The sequence below is a fragment of the Sus scrofa genome, chromosome 13 (assembly GCF_000003025.6).
Source record: "Sus scrofa isolate TJ Tabasco breed Duroc chromosome 13, Sscrofa11.1, whole genome shotgun sequence".
Taxonomy (NCBI): domain Eukaryota; kingdom Metazoa; phylum Chordata; class Mammalia; order Artiodactyla; family Suidae; genus Sus; species Sus scrofa.
In genome coordinates, this window is record NC_010455.5 from 39,246,142 (window position 1) to 39,272,911 (window position 26,770).

General features: G+C 36.4%; 1 protein-coding gene across 1 annotated transcript in view; it reads right to left on the reverse strand.

The window, feature by feature from the left end:
• DNAH12 (dynein axonemal heavy chain 12) overlaps positions 1 to 26,770 on the reverse strand; it is a 247,107-nt gene that overhangs the window by 97,982 nt on the left and 122,355 nt on the right. The window contains exons 39-45 of the mRNA XM_021069807.1: positions 24,002 to 24,140; positions 22,787 to 22,953; positions 16,592 to 16,847; positions 13,746 to 14,045; positions 12,907 to 13,085; positions 11,369 to 11,561; positions 2,119 to 2,280 (exon numbers count right to left, since the gene is read on the reverse strand). Of these exons, the coding sequence (XP_020925466.1) occupies positions 2,119 to 2,280; positions 11,369 to 11,561; positions 12,907 to 13,085; positions 13,746 to 14,045; positions 16,592 to 16,847; positions 22,787 to 22,953; positions 24,002 to 24,140 (1,396 nt within the window). The remainder of the gene's footprint in view (positions 1 to 2,118; positions 2,281 to 11,368; positions 11,562 to 12,906; positions 13,086 to 13,745; positions 14,046 to 16,591; positions 16,848 to 22,786; positions 22,954 to 24,001; positions 24,141 to 26,770) is intronic.

Here is a 26,770-nt window from a genome sequence, read left to right on the forward strand (position 1 = left end):
CTCTTTTGTTTTAAAAAGGTAGTATAAAGCAAGCAGAAACAGGGGTGCATTTTGGCACCCCTTAGTTCTGACCTTGGCTATTTCCTTGTGGATAAACTGATACGGTGTGCATAGGCTTTGGTGGAATGTGAAGGAAAGAATTTCTTAAGGCTACAGTTGGATCATACCATAAAACAGTAGTGAAGTAATGGAATAGCTTTGTAGCAAAGTGATGAGAAGAAAAGATAAACAAGGAGTTCTAGAGTGGCTCAGTGAGTTAAGGACCTGACATTGTCTTTGTGAGGATGAGGGTTTGATTCCTGGCCTCGCTCAGTGGATTAAGGATCCGAATTGCTGCAATCTGCAGCATAGGGTACAGATGTGGGTTGGATCCAGTGTTGCCATGGCTGTGGTGTAGGCTGGCAGCTGCAGCTCTGATTTGACCCCTAGCCCCGGAACTTCCATATGGCACAGGTGTGGTCGTTAAAAGAAAAGACAAACAACAGCTAAAGTGAGCAGAAAAGCCTTGCATGACTTAGAAAACCCCGTTTCCCAGAGTGTCCCATTCCTTAGATGAGAGTGTGGAGGATGAATTTTCCCTATGAATTAGAATTACCATTTTTGGTAATTCTAAGCAAACTTGGCCACATCCTTGACATTGCCCACATAAAAGCAGAAAACTTGGGATTTTTTTTTTTTCTTTCTCCTTCCCCACCCCAGGACATGAACTAGTAATGTACCAAACTCACTGAGGGCTTTCCAAGTGCCTGACATTTCATAAGTGCCTTATTTCATTTGATCCTCAGAACCCACAACAATGCTATATAGGAGCAACTATTTTGTGTATATAATAGTTCCATTCTATAGAAGAGAAAAGTAGGGTGCTTAAACTACCAAGATGAAACCACTTTTTTCCAAATGCTATCACTGGAGGCTGGAATGAAGCATGTACATGTGAGTGATATATTCTGTGGGTAAAAGTAGTTATGGTAACAGGAAAGGAGAATACTAGCTGAAATCTTGAGTGGGAAGATCTTAGAAATCGGGGTAAAAGGCCAGGACATCTGAAGTAGTGGGTGCTTCAATACTGTGTTTTTATGTCAGTTAAATCACAAAGCATGATTCTCAGATATATCAGTATTAGTACAGAGTTACATTAAGTCTTTTCACAAAAAGACAAAAAAAAAAAAACCCACAAAAAATGGAGTTCCCGTTGTGGTGCAGTGGTTAACGAATCCGACTAAGAACCATGAGGTTGCAGGTTCGGTCCCTGCCCTTGCTCAGTGGGTTAAGGATCCGGCATTGCCGTGAGCTGTGGGGTAGGTCGCAGACGCGGCTCGGATCCCACGTTGCTGTGGCTCTGGCATAGGCTGGCGGCTACAGCTCCGATTGGACCCCTAGCCTGGGAACCTCCATATGCCATGGGAGCGGCCCAAAGAAATAGCAAAAAGACAAAAAAAAAACCACATTAAGTCTTTTCAAAATTTTATCAGCCAGAGGTAAACCATCAAATTTAATGAAAAGGTGTTTTAAAGCTATGTTTTCTCATATCACTGTAATCCTCAAATGTGATTTAAAAATCTCTAATCAGAGTTCCCGTCATGACTCAGTGGTTAATGAATCTGACTAGGAACCATGAGGTTGCAGGTTTGATCCCTGGCCTCGCTCAGTGGGTTAAGGATCTGGCGTTGCCGTGAGTTATGGTGTAGGTTGCAGACGTGGCTTGGATCCCAAGTTGCTGTGGCTCTGGCATAGGCCGGTGGCTACAGCTCCGATTCAACCCCTAGCCTGGGAACTTCCATATGTTGCAGGTGTGGCCCTAGAAAAGGCAAAAAGACAAATAAATTAATAAATAAATAAACAAACAAATATCTCTAATCACTCAAAACATGGTAAATAAGATCAAACAAATGAAACACAGTGGTATAATTATGGAAAAAATGAATTAAAATAATTAAAATTCTTGTCTCACAAGTATAGAAGAAACTATTTAAAATTCATCTAAAATGTATTAAAATAATATACATTAAATTTCCAGTTACCAAAATTCTCTACACAAGCTATATTTATCCTGAAGAACAGAGAAGATTCAAGATAAAATTTCTATGTTGGGAGCAGTGCTCCCTAAAAAGCATTTACCTCCATCACTTCTTGCTTTTCATCTGCTGCAAAAATATTAGGTACTTCTCCAGTATTTAGCACACTGTCAATATCCTCTAGAAAAGCTTCCTCTTTAATCTGAGTGTCTGTGATTAGAAAGACTGTCTTCTGGCCCTTCATGCCCACATTCCTTAACAGACTCTTAAAATAAAAATGTAATTATAAGCAGAATATGGTGAAAAGCTGTTGTTTTTGCTTTCTTCCCCCTTTCCTTTCTTTTGGTAACATCTCACTTTTAGAGTAGTATCTCTCCCATTCTGGTGGGGTTGTCAATTTTGGCCTCCATTTCTCCCATCTCTTGAGTGGAAGACTCAATTGGTCAGAGTTTTCCAAGCCCCTATACATAGCCACTGATTCAGAAGCGGGCATATGATTTAAGAGGACCCAATTAGAGTCTTCTTTTAGGGACTGAGACAGACTTGAGATGGTCCATAGAATGAGGTCAGTGAAAGAAAGAGAAATGGAGAAGCAAAGAGCCAGTAGATAGAAAGAGTAATTACTCAGGACTTAATTTGAGCCCTTAAATTCAGCCACATCAAAATCCCGTCTACCTCTGCCTCTGGACCATTCACTCATGTAAGCAGCCAATGACTCTTTTACTTAAGCTAGTTTGAGCTATTTTTCATTTTAGTTTGTTTTTTTCTCAGTTGCAACCAAAGATTCCCAATTAACATAAAGATATGGACCCAGAGGTATGCTAGAGGTAACTTGTTTTGGATGTTAGAAATAATTGTTAAAATTTCAGGAATTTATAAGCAGAATGTTAAATACAGACAACATTAAAAATTAAATTATATAAATTTACAATTAAATAAATTATATTAAAAACAAGGATAACCAATATATAAATCTAATCACTTCCTATTTTATTACATTTATTATTACATAAGCTATGGAGTTTATTTAAATCCATTGTAGCCATACAGTAAAATATCATGAAACAGTGTTCAAACACATAGCTCTTCCCAACTTTGTTTTCAGTGCCATCATGTTAATAGTTTTAAATAATCTATGGGGGGAATTTTACAGCACAAAAACACAAATGCTACAAATCAGAGGTTCCCCTCCAACTCTCTGGAGAGCTGGTTATTAAACATTTTCTATTGGATATATTTCAAGTAAAAACAGCATCACTATTTCACTAGACAGTTTTTAAAATAAACTTCAAGCTTCATTTCAAAATAAAATCTTTTAAACAAATCATATCATTTAAATAAATGCTGAAATTTAATACTGCCTTAAACTATACTTTTTTCCCTTTAAAGCCATCTTCTAATATGCACATTGTTGTGTTCCTAGAAATAAATTTCTGTCATCAAAAGTAGTGAGTCTAGGGAGTTCCCGTTGTGGTGCAGTGGTTAACGAATCCGACTAGGAAACATGAGGTTGCGGGTTCAGTCCCTGCCCTTGCTCAGTGGGTTAACGATTCGGCATTGCTGTGAGCTGTGGTGTAGGTTGCAGACATGGCTCGGATCCTGTGTTGCTGTGGCTCTGGCGTAGGCTGGCAGATACAGCTCCGATTAGACCCCTAGCCTGGGAACTTCCATATGCCGTGGGAACGGCCCAAGAAATGGCAAAAAGACAAAAAAAAAAAAAAAAGTAGTGAGTCTAGGAGTTCCTGCCATGGCACAATGGGATTGGCTGCATCTCTGGAGCAGTAGGATGCAGGTTCAATCCCTGGCCCAGCTCAGCAGGTTAAGGATCCAGCATTGCTGCAGTTGTGGCATAGGTCACAACTGTGGCTCAGATCTGATCCATGGCCCAGGAACTCTATGTGCTGTAGAATGGAAAAAAAAAAGTAGTAAATCTAGGAATTCTCTTGTGGCATAGCAGGTTAAGGATCCAGTGTTGTCACTACAGTGCTTAGGTTGGCCAAAACTGAGGATAGACATGGACACAAAAATTCAAGAAGCTGAACAAATTCTGATTTGGATAAACCCACATAGAGCTACACATCAAGATACATTACAATAAAACTGTTGAAAGTCAAAGACAAAGGGAGAATCTTGAAAGCAGCAAGAGAAAAGTAGCTCATTACACACAAGAGAGCTTCCATAAGATTATCAACTTATTTCTTGACAGAAATCTCACAGGCAAAAAAGGGATGAAAGCACTAAAAGAAAAAAAAAATCTTTCAACCAAGAATACTGTATCTGGGGAAAAAAAGTTCTTTAAAAATAAAGAAATTAAGATCTTCTCATATGGATAAAAGCTGAGGGAATTCACTACCACTAGACCTGCCTGTCAGAAAGGCTAATACGAGTTCTTCAGGTTGAAACAAAAGACTCTAGATAGAAACTCAAAACCATACAAAAGTACAAAGTAAAGAGATGCAATGTATGACATAATAAATATAATTACCACTGTTGTATGTTATATATGAAGGTTTAAATTCCAAGTTTCCATCACAAGGTAAAAATATTTTTCATTTCTTTTTTCTTTCTTGTCTTTTTAGAGCTGAACCCACAACATATAGAAGCTTCCAGGCTAGGGGTCCAATTGGAGCTGTAGCTGCCAGCCTACACCACAGCCACAGCAATGCCAGATCTGAGCCAGTGTCTGCAACTTACACCACAGCTCATGGCAACACAGGATCCTTAATAAACTGAGTCCTCCTCATGGTTTCTAGAGAGATTCGTTTCCACAGAACCATGATGGGAACTTATTTTTTTTGTTTTTTGTCTTTTTATGGCCGAAGCAATGGCATATGAAAGTTTCCACACTAAGGGTTGAATCAGAGCTGCAGATGCTGGCCCACACTACAACAATGCCAGATTTGAGCTGTGTCTGTAACCTACACCACAGCTCACAGCAACCCTGGATCCTTAATCCACTGAGCAAGGCCAGGGATCGAACCTGCATCTTCATGGATACTAGCTGGGTTCATTACCACTGAGTCACAACAGGAACTCACAGAAATATTTTTCTTCTATTTCTTTAATTCTGTATCCATATAATATCATGGATGTTCAACTAAATTTATTGTGGTAATGACTTCATGATATATGTAAGTCAAATCATTATGCTGTACACCTTAAACTTATACAGTGCTGTATATCTATTATACCTCAATAACACTGGAAGAAAAAATAAAGTTCTCCACACTAAAAATAAATACATGGACAAATATAGAATTCTATTTTATTGTAATATGGTATATAAGTCTACTTTTAATTCTTGTATAGAATCTAAAAAACAAAAGCACAAAAAACCCTATAAATCTATGTTGTTGGGCACACAATCTATAAAGATGTAATTTGTGATATCAGTAACAAAGTGTGGGGGCAGATGTAAAGGAGTTTTTGTATATGACTGAATTCAAGTTGTTATTGGTTTAAAATAAATGGTTGTAACTTTAATGTCTTATGTAATTGCAATGGCAACCACAAAGAAAATATCTATGGAATATATGCAAAAGGAAAGGAGAAAGGAACCAGAGCATATCACTACAATAATCAACAAAAACAGAGGAAGACCATAAGAGAGGAAATAATGGACAAAAAACCTGTAAAACATACAAAAAACAAGTAACAAAATGCAAGTAGTAAATCCTTCTCTATCATCAATTACTTTAAATATAAATGGATAAAACTCCCCAATTAAAAGACATAGATTGGTTAAATGAATAAAAAAAATCAGGTTCTCAACAATCCAAAAATTTACATGGAACCATAAAAGACCCAGAATTGCCAAAGCAATCCTGAGGGGGAAAAAAAACAAGCAGGAAGCATAACTCTCCCAGACTTCAGACAACATTACAAAGCTAGAGTAATCAAGACAGTGTGATACTGGTACCAAAACAGACATACAGACCAATGGAACAGAAGAGAGAACCCAGAAATAAACTCCAGCCACGTTTGGTCAATTAATCTTCAACAAAAGAGGCAAGAATATAAAATTGGAAAAAGACAGTCTCTTCAGCATGTGGTGCTGGGAAAACTGGAGAGTTGCATGTAAATCAGTGAAACTAGAAAACACCCTCACACCATGCACAAAAGGAAACTCAAAATGGCTTAAAGGCTTAAACATAAGACAAGACACCATCAAACAGCTAGAAGAGAACACAGGCAAAATATTCTATTACCTAAACTGTACAAATATTTTCTTAGGTCAGTCTCCCAAGGCAATAGAAATAAAAACAAAAATAAACCAATGGGATCTAATCAAACTTACAAGATTTTGCACAACAAAGAAGACCATAAAACAAACAAACAAACGAAAACAACCTACAGAATGGGAGAAGATAGTTTCAAACGATGCCACCAACAAGGGCTTAATCTCTAAAATATATAAACAACTTATACAATTTGACAGCAAAAAAACCCAATTTAAAAATGGGCAGAAGACCTGAATAGACATTTCTCCAAAGAAGATATATGGATGACCAACAGGCACATGAAAAAAATGCTCCATATCACTAATTATTAAGAAATGAAAACCAGAACTAATACAAGATACCATCTCACACCAGCCGGAATAGCCACCATTAACAAGTCAACAAATAACAAATGCTGGAGAAGGTGTGGAGAAAAGGGTACCCTCCTACACTGTTGGTGGGAATGTAAATTGGTACAACCACTATGGAAAACAGTATGGAGGTACCTTAAAAAACTATATATAGAACTACCATATATGATCCAGCAATCCCACAAATTTAAAACCAAAATTATATCAAGCAGATTTTCTGATCACAATGGAATGAAACTAGAAATCAATATTAGAAGAAAACTAAAAAGTCTACAAATGGAGGACAATTAAACAATGCACTCTTAAACAACCAATCACAGTTCAAAGAAGAAATCAAAAGGAAATTAGAAAATTTCTTAAAACAAATAAAAAAGATACCCCAACATATCAAAAATTATGGGATATAACAAAAACAGTGCTAATAGTGAAATTTATAGTTGTGAATGCTTACATTAAGAAGATCTCAAGTCAACAAGTTAATTTTATATTTCTTACTTTTTTTTAAACTTTTGTTTATTTATTTTTTGCTTTTTTTTTTTTTTTTTTTTTTTTTTTTTTTTTGTCTTTCTTTCTAAGGCCGCACCTGCGGTATGTGGAGGTTCCCAGACTAGGAGTCTAATGGGAGCTGCAGCTGCGGGCAACAGCCACAGCCACAGCTACGCCAGATCTCAGCCATGTCTTTGACCTACACCACAGCTTATGGCAATGCCAGATCCTTAACCCACTGAGCAAGGCCAGGGATGGAACCTGCAACCTCATGGTTTCTAGTCAGATTCGTTAACCACTGATCCACAAGGGGAACTCCAATTTTATATTTCATGGACCTAGAAAAAGATGAAGAAATTCAACACAAAGGAGGAAATAATAAAGATTAGACCAGAGGCAAACAGAATAGAGAATAAAAAAATCAATGGAACGTTGAGATGGATTTTTGAAAAAAAATTTTTTAAAATACAAAACCTTAGCTATATTGAAAAAAAAGAGACAACTCAAATAACTAAAATCATAAATGGAAGAGGGGACATTAAAACTGATGCCACAAAAATTATAAAAGACTATGAACAACTATATGCCAACAAATTTGACAATCTGGAAGAAATGGACAACTTTCTAGAATCTTACAGCCTGCCAAAACTGAACCAAGAAGAAATGGATCAACTGAACAGACTGATCACTAGAAATGAAATTGAAGATCTCATAAAAACATTCCCTACAAATAAAAGCCCAAGACCAGATGGCTTCACAGGTAAATTCTACCAAACATACAAAGAGGATCTGGTGCCCATCCTCCTTAAACTTTTTCGAAAGGTTGAAGAAGAAGGAATACTCCCAAAGACATTCTATGATGCCACCATCACCCTAATTCCAAAACCAAAGATACCACCAAAAAAGAAAACTATCAGTCAATATCTTTAATGAATATAGATGCGAAAACTCTCAACAAAATTTTAGCCAACCGAATCCAACAACATATCAAAAAGATCGTACACCATGACCAGGTGGGGTTCATCCCAGTTTCACAAGGATGATTCAACATACACAAATCAATCAACGTCATATACGCCACTAACAAAAGAAAAGTCAAAAACCAGATGATCATCTCAATAGACGCAGAAAAAGCATCTGACAAATCCAACATCTATTCATGGTCAAGACCCTCGCCAAAGTGGGTATAGAGGGAACATTACTGAACATAACCAAAGCCATTTATGATAAACCCACAGCAAATATGATACTCAATGGGGAAAAACTGAAAGCCTTCTCACTCAAACCAGGAACAAGATAGGGATGCCCACTCCCACCACTGCTCTTCAACATAGTTTTGGAAGTCCTAGCCACAGCAATTAGACACAAAAGAAATAAAAGGCATCCATATAGGAAGAGAAGAGATAAAACTGTCACTCTATGCAGACGACATGATACTATACATAGAAAACCCTAAGGACTCAACCCCAAAACTACTTGAACTGATTAACAAATTCAGCAAAGTAGCAGGATATAAGATTAACATTCAGAACTCAGTCGCATTTCTGTATACCAGCAATGAAATATTAGAAAAGGAATACAAAAATATGATACCTTTTAAAATTGCACCTCACAAAATCAAATACCTCGGAATACACCTGACCAAGGAGGTAAAGGACCTATATGCCGAGAACTATAAAACTTTAATCAAAGAAGTCAAAGAAGATGTAAAGAAATGGAAAGATACTCCATGTTCATGGATTGGAAACATCAATATTGTAAAAATGGCCATACTACTCAAAGCAATCTACAGAGTCAATGCAATCCCTATCAAATTACCCAGGACATTTTTCACAGAACTAGAACAAACAATCCAAAAATCTATATGGAACTACAAAAGACCCAGAATCGCCAAAGCAATCCTGAGAAACAAAAACCAAGCAGGAGGCATAACTCTCCCAGACTTCAAGAAATACTACAAAGCCACAGTCATCAAAACAGTGTGGTACTGGTATCAAAACAGACAGACAGACCAATGGAACAGAACAGAAAACCCAGAAATAAACCCTGACACCTATGGTCAATTAATCTTTGACAAGGGAGGCAAGAACAAAAATGGGAAAAACACAGTCTATTCAGTAAGCATTGCTGGGAAACCTGGACAGCTGCATGCAAAGCAATGAAACTAGAACACACCCTCACACCATGCACAAAAATAAACTCAAAATGGCTGAAAGACTTAAATATAAGACTGGACACCATCAAACTCCTGGAAGAGAACATAGGCAAAACACTCTCTGACATCAACATCATGAATATTTTCTCAGGTCAGTCTCCCAAGGCAAAAGAAATAAGAGCAAAAATAAACCAATAGGACCTGATCATACTGACAAGTTTTGCACAGCTAAGGAAACCAAAAAGACAACTTACAGAATGGGAGAAAATAGTCTCAAACGACACAATGGACAAGGGCTTAATCTCTAGGATATACACGCAACTTATACAGCTCAACAGCAAAAAAGCCAATCACCCAATGGAAAAATGGGCAAAAGCCCTGAATAGACATTTTTTCCAAGAAATATGTACAGATGGCCAACAAGCACATGGAAAAATGCTCAACATCCCTAATTATTAGAGAAATGCAAATCAAAACTACCTTGAGATACCACCTCACACCAGTCAGAATGGCCATCATTAATAAGGCCACAAATAACAAATGTTGGAGGGGTTGTGGAGAAAAGGGAACCCTCCTGCACTGTTGGTGGGAATGTAAACTGGTACAGCACTATGGAGAACAGTTTGGAGATACCTTAGAAATCTAGACATAGAACTTCCATATGACCCCGCAATCCCACTCTTGGGCATCTATCCGGACAAAACTTTCCTTGAAAAAGACACATGCACCCGCATGTTCATTGCAGCACTATTCACAATAGCCAAGACATGGAAACAACCCAAATGTCCATCAACAGATGATTGGATTCGGAAGATGTGGTATAGATACACAATGGAATACTACTAAGCCATAAAAAAAGAATGGCATAATGCCATTTGCAGCAACATGGATGGAACTAGAGACTCTCATACTGAGTGAAATGAGCCAGAAAGACAAAGACAAATACCATATGATATCACTTATAACTGGAATCTAATATCCAGCACAAATGAACATCTCCTTAGAAAAGAAAATCATGGACTTAGAAAATAGACTTGTGGCTGCCTGATGGGAGAGGGAGGGAGTGGGAGGCATCAGGAGCTTAGGGTTAATGGATGCAAAGTACTGCTCTTGGAATGGATTTACAATGAGATCCTGCTGTGTAGCATTGAGAACTATGTCTAGATACAGACATTGCAACACAACAATGGGAGGAAAAAATATGTATACATGTATGTGTAACTTGGTTCCCATGCTGTACAGTGGAAAAAATAAATTAAAAAAAATTATAAAAGATTATAATACTATTAACAATTGTATGCCAATAAATTGTATAACCTAGAAGAAATAAATTCCCAAAAACAAAACAAAGAAACTAAGGCACAGAAAGTTTTAGTAACATGTCCAAGATAATATAACTAACAAATCATACAAAGCAGGAATTAAAATTGAGTTTACTAATTTAAAAGTCCATGTTCTTTCTGTTACAGTATACTGCTTTTACATCTGTTGGATCATTCATCAGTAAATGCATTAAAATTTTTTCTTTTAAATGAGAGATGAAAAATAATGTAATTCTTCCTTTCGATTCTGATGTAGACCCCTTTGATTTCTCTTCTGGGGCCTGCAGAGCCCTAAGCATGTGAGGGTGAAGCCCCAAGTATGCACTCCATTATTCCATTGGTTACTGGGACAGCAATACAATAAGAAATAAGAAGCTCTTAAGATCTGTTCATCATCACTGAGGTTCATATTTAACAGTCTGCTGGAAAACATGCATTTATCTGAAATAAGGTCTCTCTGAACTAGAGTAAAGATAAGATCAACAGCAGCAGTGGTAATAGTGCTGTGCTTAAGACCCAAGTTAAAAATCCTGCTCTCCTGTGCATACCTTCTCTCAGCTTCGGTTTCCTCATCAGTAAAACGGAGACAATACTTGCTACATTGAACTTTCATACATGTAGAATCAAATCAAGTATATAAAGCACTTTGGACAGTGCTTGGCACACACAGTAAATGTACTAGGAATATTATCATCATCACCAATGTAGTCAGCCTACAGCCATACAGGTTGGCTCTCTCTTTACATATAAAAGAAAGTGTTGATATTATTTTAGATACCAGGTTTCCTCATGATTTTACCTTCATGTCCTCTCTCCATTCATTCATACCATAGCTCTTAGAAATTTCTGGCTGGAAAATCTGCATTTTTGCCATGGATGTAGCCAGACAAGTTAAAGATTGACGACCACTTCCTCCAAGTCCAACAAGCAAAGCATTTCCACCAGACTGCTTTAGAATTCGACATATTCGTGATAAATGTTCCAATACATACCTATGAAATATCAGTATTATTATACTTGAAAATATGAATGCAAATGTATATTTGCATATAATTATTGTTTTACTTTCCTAGAAGGATGGGCTTTGCTGTCCCTTATGATACTATCCCAATTTTAAAGATGTAATCATCAAAAAGTATGATTTTTCAAATGCAGTTGCAATTGGATCATTTGATTTAAAGGAAAACTATTTGAAATGTAAATTCAGGAAATCTAATATACAAATTACAAAATTAAAGTGAAATTGTGGAGTTCCTGTTGTGGCATAATGGAATTGACGGCATCTTGAGATCACTGGGAGGGAGGTTCAATCCCCAGCCCAGCACAATGGTTTAAGGAACTGGCCTTGCTGCAGCTGCGGCTTAGGTCACAAATCTGGCTTGGATCTGATCCCTGGCCCAGACACTCCACATGTCGTGGGGCAGCCAAAAAAGAACAACAAAAAAAAGAAATTGTATCCATTTGTACTGAAAGTATATTACTGATTTTATTAAAAACATTTCTTAAATTTTTAATACTAGGATTTCTATGTGAGAAATAGAAAACCAGTTGTATACAAAATAATAAATTCAGGAAACATACTCAGCCTCATCAGTAACTAGGAAAATTAAAATAGGAGCCACAGTGAGATATCATTCCACATTCTCCTTAGATTAAGAGAATTTACCAAATCTGGCAAATCTAAGTATTGGCAAGGGTGAGAAACAATGGAAGCTCTTAAAAAACAATAATCATTTTTGAAGATACTTTGGAAAAACTTAGTAAAGTAGAAGATGCTTACACACCATGAGATAATAATTCCAATTCTAGGAAAATAGCCTAGAGAAATTCTTACACACATAAAAAGGAGACATGAATGTTTAAACCTTTTTTATAATTACAGAAACTAGAAGTTACCAAGAAGTCTATCTCTGAAGAATAACTACATTGTATTAAAATTACAGTGGAATGCAATACAGTAGTAAAAAACCTGCTTTTTGTGAATTTCACAATCTGGAATAAACCAATTTGCAGAAGAAGATGCACAGTATAATACCATTTATATGAGTTTTAAACATACAAAATAAGACTGTATTTATGCTTAGGAATACACACATGTAGTAAAAATCCAAAGAAACACATGAGTTTCTTTTTACCACTGCAAGGTATGATGGGGATGCAGTGAGGGAGGGTCAGCTAAACAAGTGACTTTAAATGAATTGCTAGTATTTTATGTCTTAGGCTGGGTAATAGTTACAAGATTATTAATCATTTTTAATGTATTTTTATGCATTTTAAATATTTCACAATAAAATCTTACAAATAATAATTTTAGCCATCAATATCAAACATAGGTACCTAAAAATGACAAGATTCATTCTTGTTTTGTGAGTTTGATTATACTCATCTAGGCACTGGTCTACAATGTCATTAAACTGATGAATATTTGGAATTTCAATATAAACTCTATCATCTCCTTCAAGGTCAGGATTCATGTAGTCACCAAACATGAGATTTCTTAAGTCTTCTTCAGTTACCTATAATGGAAATCCACAAATTATAAAACTTAGTATTTTCTCTAAAATAAACTTAAGAAAATATTACACAAAATTTTGTTTTATACAAATTATGGGGTGATTATCAATTAGATAATTCTTTTAAACATTACAGAAATAAGTAATATAAAATAGTTGTAAAAATAACACCAGAAATTATAAAGTATCCTTAGGAAGTAAAAAGAATTTCTCCCCCTAGAGCCTGGAAAAGTTATTCTGAGCAGCTCCCATTTAGTAAATAGTTACTAAAAGATGGTCACCATGTTAAGCACATTATACCTATTATATCATTCAATCTCTATCATATAACTTTTATGTTATATATATAATTCCTTTGAACTTGAAGCTTCTCAAAATTAATTCCTATCTATAAAGAAAGTTAAAAGAATATGATCATTAAGAACAATAATATATATATATATTTTTGGTCACACCCATGGCATGTGGAAGTTCCTGGGCCAGGGATTGAACCTGCATCACAGCAATGACCCAAGCCACTGCAGTGACAAGGCCAGGTCCTTAACCTGCTGTGCCACAAGAGAACTCTGAAGCAATAGTATTTTTATAAGATAAGTTGATTGTAATAATTCACACGATTAATTGTTTTAACTTAATGTGTTTTTAACCACTAAATATACTCACTGGTGCATTTCCTTTCCTCAAATGTGAAAAGATATTCTCAAATGATTCTTTAAAATGGTCCCTTACAACATTTCTGGTTAAAGTAAACAGCCAGAATCGGTCATTATCATTAATGAGGCGATCATAAAACACTCGGAGAACCTCATGCACAAACAGACGTGTCATAGTGTGCTTGTTCTCCACGGCCTCTCTTTCAATGAGCAAGCAGCCCCGGATGACTCGAGAAAAATCCCTCAAGTTGAAAATGTAATGAGATTTTGTGGGAGTGGGCAAAAGATTTTCCATGGATTGTTTGTATATCTGAATATGAAAAAAGCAACAGAGCAAAAATAAAATGCTTACAGTCTGCAAAGCCATGTAACAAACAGTATATTGTACAAAATATTTTATTTATCCTGTAAGATTATACCAGATTCTAAAATTGTATAATACTGAGCCTAGCATAGCATATATCTCTTTTGATTTATTACAGTCAACCAGTCATAAAGTTGAGGGAACGTAATATTACCTGATTCCATCCAAGCCCAAGAAGTGACAATTCTTTTTCAATTATTATGGTTATTCTATTTAAAGATGAATGACCTAGGATTAAACAATTAATAAAAACTGTAGTAGAAAATGAAGAGGATGACAAAGCAATTTCCTTTTCACTACCATTGACTTCAAATAAAATCAATGTGCTCTTTCATTTCCCTTCTCTTGTTTTCTTTTCCCTCCTTCTTTCTTTTATCTTAATTGTCTATTATATCAAAATGAATTATATTTTTTTCACATGCTGAATTCACCAAATGAGGTTTAACATTCTCTTTCAGGAAGGTAAATTAAATCTTTTTAATATAGCATTAAAAATCAAATGAAATTATTTTTTATTTATGTATGTTCTGTAATTCATCTCCCACCCCTAATCTCCACACATGGTAGGTCTATAATGCACAAAAGACAGGAAAAAAAGAGAATCTGTTCTGTATCCTATTGTGCCTTTCTATATCCTCTCTTTGTGGAAGATGCCTGAAATGTAAATATCAGTAATTACAGTGCTCTATCTCTTTGCTCATAGTTTCTCTATTTTAACAACACAACTTTCCACCAGAACAGGGGAAGAAGAACTTCAGAAAATACAATGCTCTTGGAAACAGATGGAATGATTCTATGGAGATTTTGCTTCTGGTTGAAATGATCCCAGAGGGAACTCCAATTTTACTGAGGCTCCAAAAAGCTTAGTCTAATGAGATTATCACTAATTTACCTTAAATACATTTTTTCCTTTTATCATCAGCAATTAGGTTGGCTCTGGCCTCTGAGCAGACGAAGTAACACACCCTGAATAAGTTAAGAGGTTGCTCTTTGGCCACATGGGTGGTTTTGTTTTCTATTCCCATTCTCGTTATGTTTGGTTTTGTTTTCCCACTGCTACTCCTAAGTTATTTGGTCTGGTAAAAAATAATGTATTCTTGAGCTGCGTACATTTCTTTTTTTAATTTTTTAAATATGAATTTTATTTCACACTGGTTAGTTTGCTGTTCTCTACCTTCTATGGGCAGGGGTCACCCATCAAGGGTTGTTGTCTTCTTCTGCTTTTTTTTTTTTTTGCCTTTTCCAGGGCTGCATCCCATGGCATATGGAGGTTCCCAGGCTAGTGGTCTAATTGGAGCTGCAGACGCTGGCCTACACCAGAGCCACAGCAACATGGGATCCAAGCTGCGCCTCGACCTATACCATGGCTCACGGCAACACTGGATCCTTAACCCACTGAGCAAGGCCAGGGATCGAACCTGCAACCTCATGGTTCCTAGTTGGATTTGTTAACCACTGTGCCACAATGGGAAGCCCCTCTCTCTCTCTCTCTCTTTTTTTTTTTTTTTTTTTTTTTTTTGTCTTCTGCCTTTTCTAGGGCCGCTTCCGTGGCACATGGAGATTCCCAGGCTAGGGATCAAATTGGAGCCATAGCCACCTGCCTATGCCAGAGCCACAGCAACGTGGGATCTGAGCTGTGTCTGCAGCCTACACCACAGCTCATGGCAATGCCGGATCCTTAACCCACTGAGCAAGGCCAGGGATCGAACCTGCAACCTCATGGTTCCTAGTTGGATTTGTTAACCACTGTGCCACGATGGGAACTCCCTCTCTCTCTCTCTCTCTTTTTTTTTTAAAGACAACATGAAGAAGGAGAAGTAAGAGTGGGAAGAGAAAATAAATATAAGAGTAGGAATTCAACAACTAGGGAAACAACCATGATGTGACAGATAATTGGTTCTGAATGACTTCCTCATAACAACCTTGTTAAATAGGTATTATCTCCCATTTTAGCGATTAAAAACTAAATTTCTGGAAGGTCAAATTACTTGTTCAAGGCCAGATAGCTAGGAAACAGCTGTCAAGGCTCATACCCTGTTAGAGTTCCTAATTTCAAAGCCTATGATCTTCCTGTTCTCAAGCCTTCCTAGCAGCTTCTCTGAGACGGAAGACCAAAGCAGATGATTAAGAGGGAAAAAAGCAATAATAAAAAAATATGTTTTTTTTTTTTTAGGGCCACACCCATGGCATATGGATGTTCCTAAGCTAGGGGTCAAATCAGAGCTACAGCTGCCAGCCTACACTACTGCTACAGCAACGCCAGATTCAAGCTGCGTCTCTGACCCAAACCACAGCTCATGGCAATGATGGATCCTTAACCCACTGAGCAGGACCAGAGATCAAGCCCACATCCTCATGGATACTACTCAGGTTCGTTACCACTAGAGTCACAATGGGAACTACAAAAAAATTTTTTATTAAAAAAAAAGAAGGGAAGGATTGATGAGGATATATGCAATACTAAAACACTTCATATTGCATTCTTTGCTCACCTCCATAGTTCCACTGACAATTTGGTTCCCAACTAAAAAGTACTCAGGAGGAAATTCACGAGTCCTAAGGTAGAATGCTACAATTGATGAGAAGATTCGAATCATGGTTTCATCACTAAAAGTATTAATAGTGCAAATGTTGAAATGTCGAATAAAACGAGGAGTGACTGGATTTCTTCCACCACCTGGAGGGCCCATGGCAGCAATCAGCTCTATGTCAACCAATGTGATTTTACTCGTGTCCTTAAGGTCATACCTTGAAAGCACATAAAAATTCCAAAACAATCAGTTATAAAGCCAACAAGATGGACTGTAAAGTAGATCTCCTTAGAAACTTAATATAATTTTAGCTTCTATAAAAGGAAGAGGTTTAGATAATACTTAGAGTAAGAAAAAACTTTTTTTAAGGATTCCTGTAATTTTAATTTTAATTTTTTTTTCTTTTTTGGTGCACATCCATAGCACATAGAAGTTCTCAAGCCAGGGATCAAATTCAAGCCATAGCAGTGACAATGTTGGATCCTTAACCCTTAGGTCACCGGGGAACTCCCTATTTCATTTTTTAATTGAGGTACAATTGATATAACATTATAATAGTAGTTTTCTACAATGGAATGTTTTGATATTTGTATATACTGGGAAATGATCACCACAATAAGTCCAGTTAACATCTGTTACCATACATAGTTACAAATTTGTTTTCTTGGGATAATTTTCAAGATCCATCCTCTTGGCTACTTTCAATATGCAATACTGTGTCATTAACTATAGTCACCATGATGTACAATACACCCCCAACTTATTCATTTTATAACTGGCAATTTGTACCTTTTAACCCCCTTCACCTGTTTCCTACCCTCCATCCCCCCACCTCAGGCAAACACCAATCTGCAGAGAGAACTTGTTTTAAAGCAGCTTATTTCTCTTTTTAGTGACACTAACTCTGTTGCCCAGATTCTGGATATTGAAAATGTCCCATCCTCTTGCTTTCACCTTTCTTTTTGCCTATTCTTTCCAATTTGACTTTCTGTTTCGTGTCTTCACACTCCAAATCTTAAAGTATGGATGAGAGATCAATCTCATTTGTAGATTTGTTATAGGTAGGATGACCATATGTTCCATTTTGCCTAGGACAATTCTTGTTTGTGCCTGTGCCTGTCCTGTCCTCCTTTTTCTCTCAGAAATGTCCTGGTTTGAACAATAAACTATATCCTCGTTCTACTTAGAGCTAAGTCCTCATTCTTTTTCACATTTAAAATATTATCTTTAGAGTACATAAGGATGTCTAAATAGGACCTATATATTTTTGTTATATAAAGAGAGACCCATTAGGGAATAACAAAGCTTCAAAGAAGTTTTAATTAGAAAGGGGCATATATGCAATTACAGAATATCATACTATGTGAAGAAAGTCAGAAAGAGAAAGACAAACACCATATAATTTCACTTATGTCTGGAATCTAATATAGGGCACAAATGAACCTTTCCATGAACAAGAAAATCATGGACATGGAGAACAGACTTGTGGTTGCCAAGAGGGAGGGGAAGGGAGTAGGATGGATTGGGAATTTGGGGTTAATAGATGCAAACTATAGACTTTGGAATGGATAAGCAATGGGATCCTGCTGTATAGCACTGGAAACTATGTCTGGTAACTAGTGATGGAGCATGATAATGATAATGTGAGAAAAAAGAATGTATACATGTATGTGTGACTGCGTCACCTTGCTGTGCAGCAAAAAATTGACAGAAGACTGTAAATCAGCTTAATGGAAAAAATAAAAATCATTATAAAAAAAGAAAGAGAAAAACAAATACCATATGATATCACTTATATGTGGAATCTAAAATATGCCACAAATGAACCTAGCTACAAAACAGAAACAGACTCACAGACATAAAGAACAGACTTGTCTTTGCCAAGGGGGAGTGAGGAGGGAGTGAGGTGGAATGGGATTTTGCTATTCGTAGATGCAAATTATCACACATGGAATAGATAAACAATAAGGTCCTACTGTATAGCACAGGAAACTATATCCAATCTCCTGGGATAGACATGATGGAAATGATGTTTTAAAAAGAATGTGTGTGTGTGTGTGTGTGTGTGTGTGTGTGTGTGTGTGTGTGTGTGTGTATGGCTAGGTCACTTCGTTGTACAGCAGAAATTGGCAAACATTATAAATCAACTATACTGTAAAAAATTTTTAAATAAAAAAATTAAGAGATTATAATGACTTGATTTAGATGGAACCACTCAGAGTAAAAAGGCATCTATTTCCAACAGATCATAAAGTTTTTAATATTTAAGTTCTTGCAAAAAAATGGAGGAGTAGTAGGAGGAGAAATCTATACAACCAGTCCTTAGTCTAAAAGTACCATAGGAAGTATAAAAATATGACTTGGATTTTGGCAACAATTCTAATAACTGTCAATAAGGGACTGGTTAAGTAAATTATAGCAAGATCCACAAAATTAAATAGTATTAAAATCCAATAAGATGAATGAGATAGACAATAGGTGAATGAGGTAGACAAATAATATAAACATTTAAGTGCAAATAAGTTGCAAAAGCATTATGTATAATATAGATCTGTTTTTTAATAAAAATATATTTATATAGGAAAAAAACCTTGGAGGAATAGGGAATAAATTAACACAGTTATCCCCTGGAGACAGAATTTCAAGGGCATGCAATAACAAAAAGAAAGTATTTTCAAAGTATGTCTTAGCTTCATTATTAGTCTACCTTTGCCCTGAGATAAAAATCATGTCATATTAGGAATTAGAAAAGTAAGTTAACAGGAGGAAACGAAGAACTATTAATCTTAACTAACAGATATAATGTCTTATAAGTTGGAAACTAACCATATCATCAGAAAATAGGGTGGGGGAAGTGAAAGAGTTATCCATGAAAGTGCTGTCAAAACCAAGCCTTCTCACATGAAAACAGAAATATAGATCACTGGAACAGGATAGAAAGCCCAGAAATAAACCCATGCACATATGGTCAATTAATCTACAACAGGGAAGGCAAGAACATACAATGGAGAAAAGACAGTCTTTTCAATAAGTAGTGCTGGGAAAACCAAACACCTACATGTAAAAGAATGAAATTAAAACACTCTTTTACGCCATACACAAAAATAAACTCAAAATGGATTAAAGACCTACATGTTAGACCAGATACTATAAAACTCTTGGAGGAAAACATAGGCAGAACCCTCTATGAAATAAACTACAGAAGTATATTTTCAGATCTACCTCCTAGAATAATGAAAATAAAAACCAAAAATCAAGAAATGTGACCTAATAAAACTTAGAAGTTTTTGTACAGCAAAAGAAATCATAAACAAAATGAAAAGACAACCCACAGAATGGGAGAAAATATTTGCAAATGAAGTGACCAAGGAGGGATTAATCTCCAAAATACACAAACATGTCATATAGCTTTATATTAAAAAAAAACCTAAAAAAAGCTCAGAAGATCTAAACAGACATTTCTCTAAAGAGAACAGACAAATGGCTAAAAAGCACATGAAGAGATGCTCAACATTACTAATTATTAGAGAATGCAAATCAAAACTACAATGATTTATCACTGCACACCTATCAGAATGATCATCACCAAAAAGTCTACAAAAAGGAATTAACTTGTGGCTCAACAGGTAAAGGATCCAGCATTGTCACTGCAATGACCTGGCCAAAAAAACCCCGAACAAACAAAAGCTGGATTTTATTGGAGATCCCCCTGTGGCACAGTGGGTTAAGAATCCAGCTGCAGTGGCTCGGGTCCTGCAGATGCATGGGTTTGATCCCTGACACAGTGCAGTGGGTTAAAGGATCCAGCATTTTGCTATAGCTACAGCATAAGTCAGCAGCTGTAATTGGGATTCAATCCCTGGCTGGGAGTGAACCCTGCTACATTGTTGGTGGGAATGTAAATTGGTGTGACCACTATGGAGAACAGTATGGAAGTTCCTTAAAAAACTAAATATAAAACTGCCATATGATCTAGCAATCACATTCCCAGGCATATATCCAGAATAAACCATAATTTGAAAAGACACATGTACCCCAGTGTTCACTGCAGCACTATATACAATAGCCAAGACATGGAAGCAGCCTACATGTCCATCAAAAGAGGAATGGATAAAGAAGATGTGGTACCTATATACAATGGAATATTACTCTACCATAAAAAAGAATGAAATGCCATTTGCAGCAACATGGAAGGACTTAGAAATTATCATACTAAATGAAATCAGACAGAGAAAGACAAATACCATATGAGATCATTTATATGAGGAATCTAATAAAAATGATACAATAGAACTTACAAAACAGAAAAAGACTCAAAGATTTCAAAACCAAACTTATGTTTACCAAAGGGGAAATGTGGGGAGGGGATAAATTAGGAGGTTGGGATTGATGTATACACACTACTATATATAAAATATATGGGTAACAAGAACGTACTATACAGCACAGGGAAATTCACTCAGTACTGAGTAATACCTCCATAGGAAAAAAATCTGAAAAGGATGAATATACACATATATATGTCTAACTGATTTACTTTGCTGTGTGCTTGAAATTAACACAACTTTGTAAGTCAACTATATTCCAATAAAATTAAAGAAAAAAATCTCAAAGTTATGATAGTCCCAAATAATCAAAGATAATATAAAGAATTTAAAATGGTAGAAACATTGAGTGCTGGCTACGGTTACTTAGGTTGGAGACTACCCACAAATTCTCAGCACTGGCTGAATGGTAAAAGATGTAATTTGTAAATTATCTTTAATAAAACTGAAAATAGTAGTTGGAGTTACCTTGTGGTACAGTGAGTTAAGGATCTGGCATTGTCACTGCAGCTACTCGGGTCACTGATGTGGTGCAGGTTCAAACCCTGGCCAGGGGAACTTCCACATGCTGTGGGCATAGTCAAAATTAAAAAATAAAAACCAAGGGAACCCTCCTGCACTGCTGGTGGGAATGTAAACTGGTACAGCCACTATGGAGAACAGTTTGGAGATACCTTAGAAATCTATACATAGAACTTCCATATGACCCTGCAATCCCACTCTTGGGCATACATCCGGACAAAACTCTACTTAAAAGAGACACATGCACCCGCATGTTCATTGCAGCACTATTCACAATAGCCAGTACATGAAAACAACCCAAATGTCCATCGACAGATGATTGGATTCGGAAGATGTGGTATATATACACAGCCATAAAAAAGAATGACATAATGCCATTTGCAGCAACATGGATGGAACTAGAGAATCTCATCCTGAGTGAAATGAGCCAGAAAGACAAAGACAAATACCATATGATATCACTTATAACTGGAATCTAATATCTAGCACAAATGAACATCTCCTCAGAAAAGAAAATCATGGACTTGGAGAAGAGACTTGTGGCTGCCTGATGGGAGGGGGAGGGAGTGGGAGGGATCGGGAGCTTGGGTTTATCAGACACAATTTAGAATAGATTTACAAGGAGATCCTGCTGAGTAGCATTGAGAACTATGTCTAGATACTCATGTTGCAACAGAACAAAGGGTGGGGGAAAAATGTAATTGTAATGTATACATGTAAGGATAACCTGACCCCCTTGCTGTACAGTGGGAAAATAAAAAAAATAATAATAATAAAAATAAAAACCAAGTAGTTAAAAAGGACAAAAAATTTAATGCATTATTGCATAAATATATTTCCAATACAGGATTTTTTATCAAAAGGTATAGCAAAGTTTTCCAAAATTTTCTGTATAGGAAAATCTGAGCAACCATTTTTCTTCCACAAGTAATTTTTTTTTTTTTTTTTTTTTTTTTTTGCTATTTCTTTGGGCTGCTTCCGTGGCATGTGGAGGTTCCCAGGCTAGGGGTTGAATCGGAGCTGTAGCCGCCGGCCTACGCCAGAGCCACAGCAACGCGCGATCCGAGTCGCGTCTGCAACCTACACCACAGTTCACGGCATCGCCGGATCGTTAACCCACTGAGCAAGGGCAGGGACCGAATCTGCAACCTCATGGTTCCTAGTCGGATTCGTTAACCACTGTGCCACGACGGGAACTCCCACAAGTAATTTTTTTAAATGTACTATTTTGATGTGAGAATATAAAGTAGAAAAAGAGAACAAAAAATAACTTCATCATAGCTACTTAAGTTTTCAATTAAATAGTTACCAATTCCCACTGTCAAAAAATTGTCGTAATAATTCAATAGGAGGCTGAGCTCCATATTTCTCCAATGCAGGCATATTCATGTCATCTATAAAAATTATACACTTCTTTCCCATAGGTGGTCCAAAAACTCCTTTGCGTCTTTTATCCAGTCTAGCCATAATAATGTTCTAAAATATAAGGAAGAAATAATGGTATATTTAAAATTACTCTTAACACCACAAAAAAATAGGAATTTAACAGTCTAATTATGTAAAGAAATAATGCCAAGCAGCACAAAAATATTCATTTTTAAGTTTATACCAAACTTCATATTCAAGGTCATTCAAAGATCATATATTAAAATCCTTCTATGTGCTCAGAATTGTTACATACACAACTATGTATATATTTATATTGTACACACATGCACATAAATACATGCACACACAAAATATATTCCATATTGGATACCCAAACATATCTACATATCTATTAACATTAACTTAATATCTAAAAGCACTAATCTACATTTACAGTATTTTGAAATCAGGGAATTCTATAGGCTTAAAACAATGGAAATGAGCCCCATAGGTCAAGAGAGAATGGGCAAATACAAATTTGGAAATGGATGATAGAGGTGCTAACTAAGAAAGCTCTCATGCAGTACTTTCACCTTGGCACCTTTAGGGGTATGTGGGATGCACAGCTATATGGTTCCTGTCACAGAAGGTTACACAATAAATAGTCAATGGTTTGAAAGATGTTTCACTGAGAGAACTTCAGTAAGCAGCAATTAACCCTAAGGACCATCAAGAAGAGTCTTAAAACAACATGGGAAAGTTTCTCTCCCTCCCTCCCTTTCTCTCTCTTTCCTTTCCTTCCTCTCTCTGTTTCCCTCCCTCCCTCTCTCTCTCTTTGCCTCTCTCTCTCTTCCTCCCTCCCTCACCTCCACTTCTTTCTCTTATACTCCAATTAAGAAATCAATTGTTGCTTCTCGGGCTTAAAGAAAACAGGTGACAAACTCAGTAATTCAGTATTAATGCAAAAAGAGTCTTTTGAACTTCTGTCCTTAAAACTTGTTTTTTAAAACTTATTTACAATGCCAAAAAAAAAGTTTTGAGGTTTTTTTTTTTAGATTCACAGAAGATTTACACAGCTGTTGATTTAAATACAATTTTAAATGTTAAATAAGCAAAAATAAAGATTATAGACCGACATTTCTGGCCTTTAACTAACCTGAACCTGGTTGGCACTGGTCCGTGCAGAGAAATTAACATAAAAAGGAAAATACAGGTCCTTTTCCAAATGATTCATCAGCTTATCCTTCACATAGACTGATTTTCCTGTACCCGTTGGACCCACAAAAAGTAGTGGCCTTAATGAAACAGTGAACATATTTAAAAAAAGAGAAAGTCAGAATATATTCTAACTAGTGGAGGCTGGAGTTAGTTGAAAACATAAATAATAAATAAGCTTCATACGAAAACTCACATCTTTATCACAGTAATTTCATGAAAGACTGGTAAAAGAAACAATTGTCATACATTTTTGCTTACTGTTACTGAAACGTAAATATTAACGAACTATCATTTGAACAGATGTAACATTGCTATATGCACTCATAAAACAGTCTAGCATGCTTAATTTTTCAGAAAAAAAAAAAACCAAAGTTTGTCTCCTTAGAAAAGTGATGTATTTGTACTTTTTAGTTAGAGGTACAGGTAAGAAGGCTGTGTGGAATACAGCCTAAGAGGATAATGACAATAAGAGAGGTTGAAGATATTTCACAGGGAAGTTTGTGTGAGAGACTGACATCGAATTCTAAAGGTAACAATTATATATACCAGTTAATCACATTTTTGAATCAAGTCAGTGCTACTAACTAAAAATACTTGTCTAAAAGCAAATTCTAAAGAATTCTCTATTCCAAGGGCCCAAGCAAGATTTCTCATTTTTGAGTAATCTGAACTCATTTTAAAGGGAAAAAAATCCTAAGAGTTTATGTTCGGAGAACCTTGGGGAATCCTAGTTTGAGAAATACTGAATTAAAAATTAAATATTGTTGGAAGTTCCACTGTGGCACAGCAGGCTAAGAATCCCACAGTAGTAGCCTGGGTTGCTAGGGAGGCTCGGGTTCAATCTCCAGTCTGACTCAGGGTTAAAGGATCCCACACTGCCACAGCTTCAGCGACGATCAGCAGCTGTGGGCTGAGCTTCAATCCCTGGCTCAGGAACTTCCCCATGATGCAAATAAGGCCATTAAAAAAAAAAGAAAGAAAGAAAAGAAAATACTGTCACTTTGAGTAATAACTTGGCACCACACAATACATAAAGATAAATATGAAAGCTGGCACTAAAACTGAGCAGCAGGAGTTCCCGTAGTGGCGCAGTGGTGGGTTCGGTCCCTGCCCCTGCTCAGTGGGTTAACGATCCAGCGTTGCCCTGAGCTGTGGTGTAGGTTGCAGACGCAGCTAGGATCCCGCGTTGCTCCGATTCGACCCCTAGCCTGGGAACCTCCATATGCCGCAGGAGCGGCCCAAAGAAATAGCAAAAAGACAAAAAAATAAAATAAAAAATAAAAAATAAAACTGAGCAGCAGTATTCAGGGATAAAGAGTCAACTATATGACCTGAATTATGATAATATTAATTTTTAAAATTATCATTAAAGTATAAACATAAAATTTATACTATAAAAAAACAGATAATTTAGAACTAAAGTGATACCTGAGAATTCATCTACATTTTGTACTCCGAGTAACAAATTATTGAAAACTATTCATTAAAATAATTTTAATAAATAAAAGCCTGCCTTAACTTCAGGTCCATGGACCAAACTGAAGAAATTCTTAGGCAGTATTCAGAGTCTGTGACCTTGGATGACATAAAGTTTCTGTCTTGACTTTCACTACCCTTAACTAAAACAGAACAATTTATAATAGTACATGTATTTTTGTCATCAATAAAAACCATAGATATTACACTCGGAGCTCCCATCATGGCGCAGTGGTTAACAAGTCCCACTAGGAAACCATAAGTTTGCTGATTCCATCCCTGGCCTTGCTCAGTGGGTTAAGGATCTGGAGTTGCTGTGAGCTGTGGTGTATGTCACAGACATGGCTCAGGTCTGGTATTGCTGTGGCTGTGGCGTAGGCTGGCGGCTACAGCTCCAATTACACCCCTAGCCTGGGAACCTCCATATGCTATGGGCGAAGCCCTAGAAAAGACAAGAAAAAAATTTTCACTAAATATTATAGTTGTCAAAGATATCTCTAAAATATCACTGTTCCCATTACATCTTCAAAATTATCATAACCATCAGACTTACTTGCTATATCTTATTATTTAATGTGTTAATAAAGAAGCATATGTATTACTACAGTAGCTAAAACTTATTTCACTATTTTAATAAATGAATTTTAATAAATATATTTTAATATGTTTTTTCTTTTTTAATCCTATGTTTGTACTTATTCACTTAAAAAAATTATTCTAGACATTTCTCCAAGGAAGATATACAGATGGCCAACAAACACATGAAAAAATGCTCAACATCGCTGATTATAAGAGAAATGCAAATCAAAACTACCATGAGATACCACCTCACACCAGTCAGAATGGCCATCATTAATAAATCCACAAATAACAAGTGCTGGAGGGGCTGTGGAGAAAAGGGAACCCTCCTGCACTGTTGGTGGGAATGTAAACTGGTACAGCTACTATGGAGAACAGTTTGGAGATACCTTGGAAATCTATTCATAGAACTTCCATATGACCCTGCAATCCCACTCTTGGGCATCTATCCGGACAAAGCTCTACTTAAAAGAGACACATGCACCCGCATGTTCATTGCAGCCCTATTCACAATAGCCAGGACATGGAAACAATCCAAATGTCCATCGACAGAGGATTGGATTCGGAAGATGTGGTATATATACACGATGGAATACTACTCAGCCATAAAAAAGGATGACATCATGCCATTTGCAGCAACATGGATGGAACT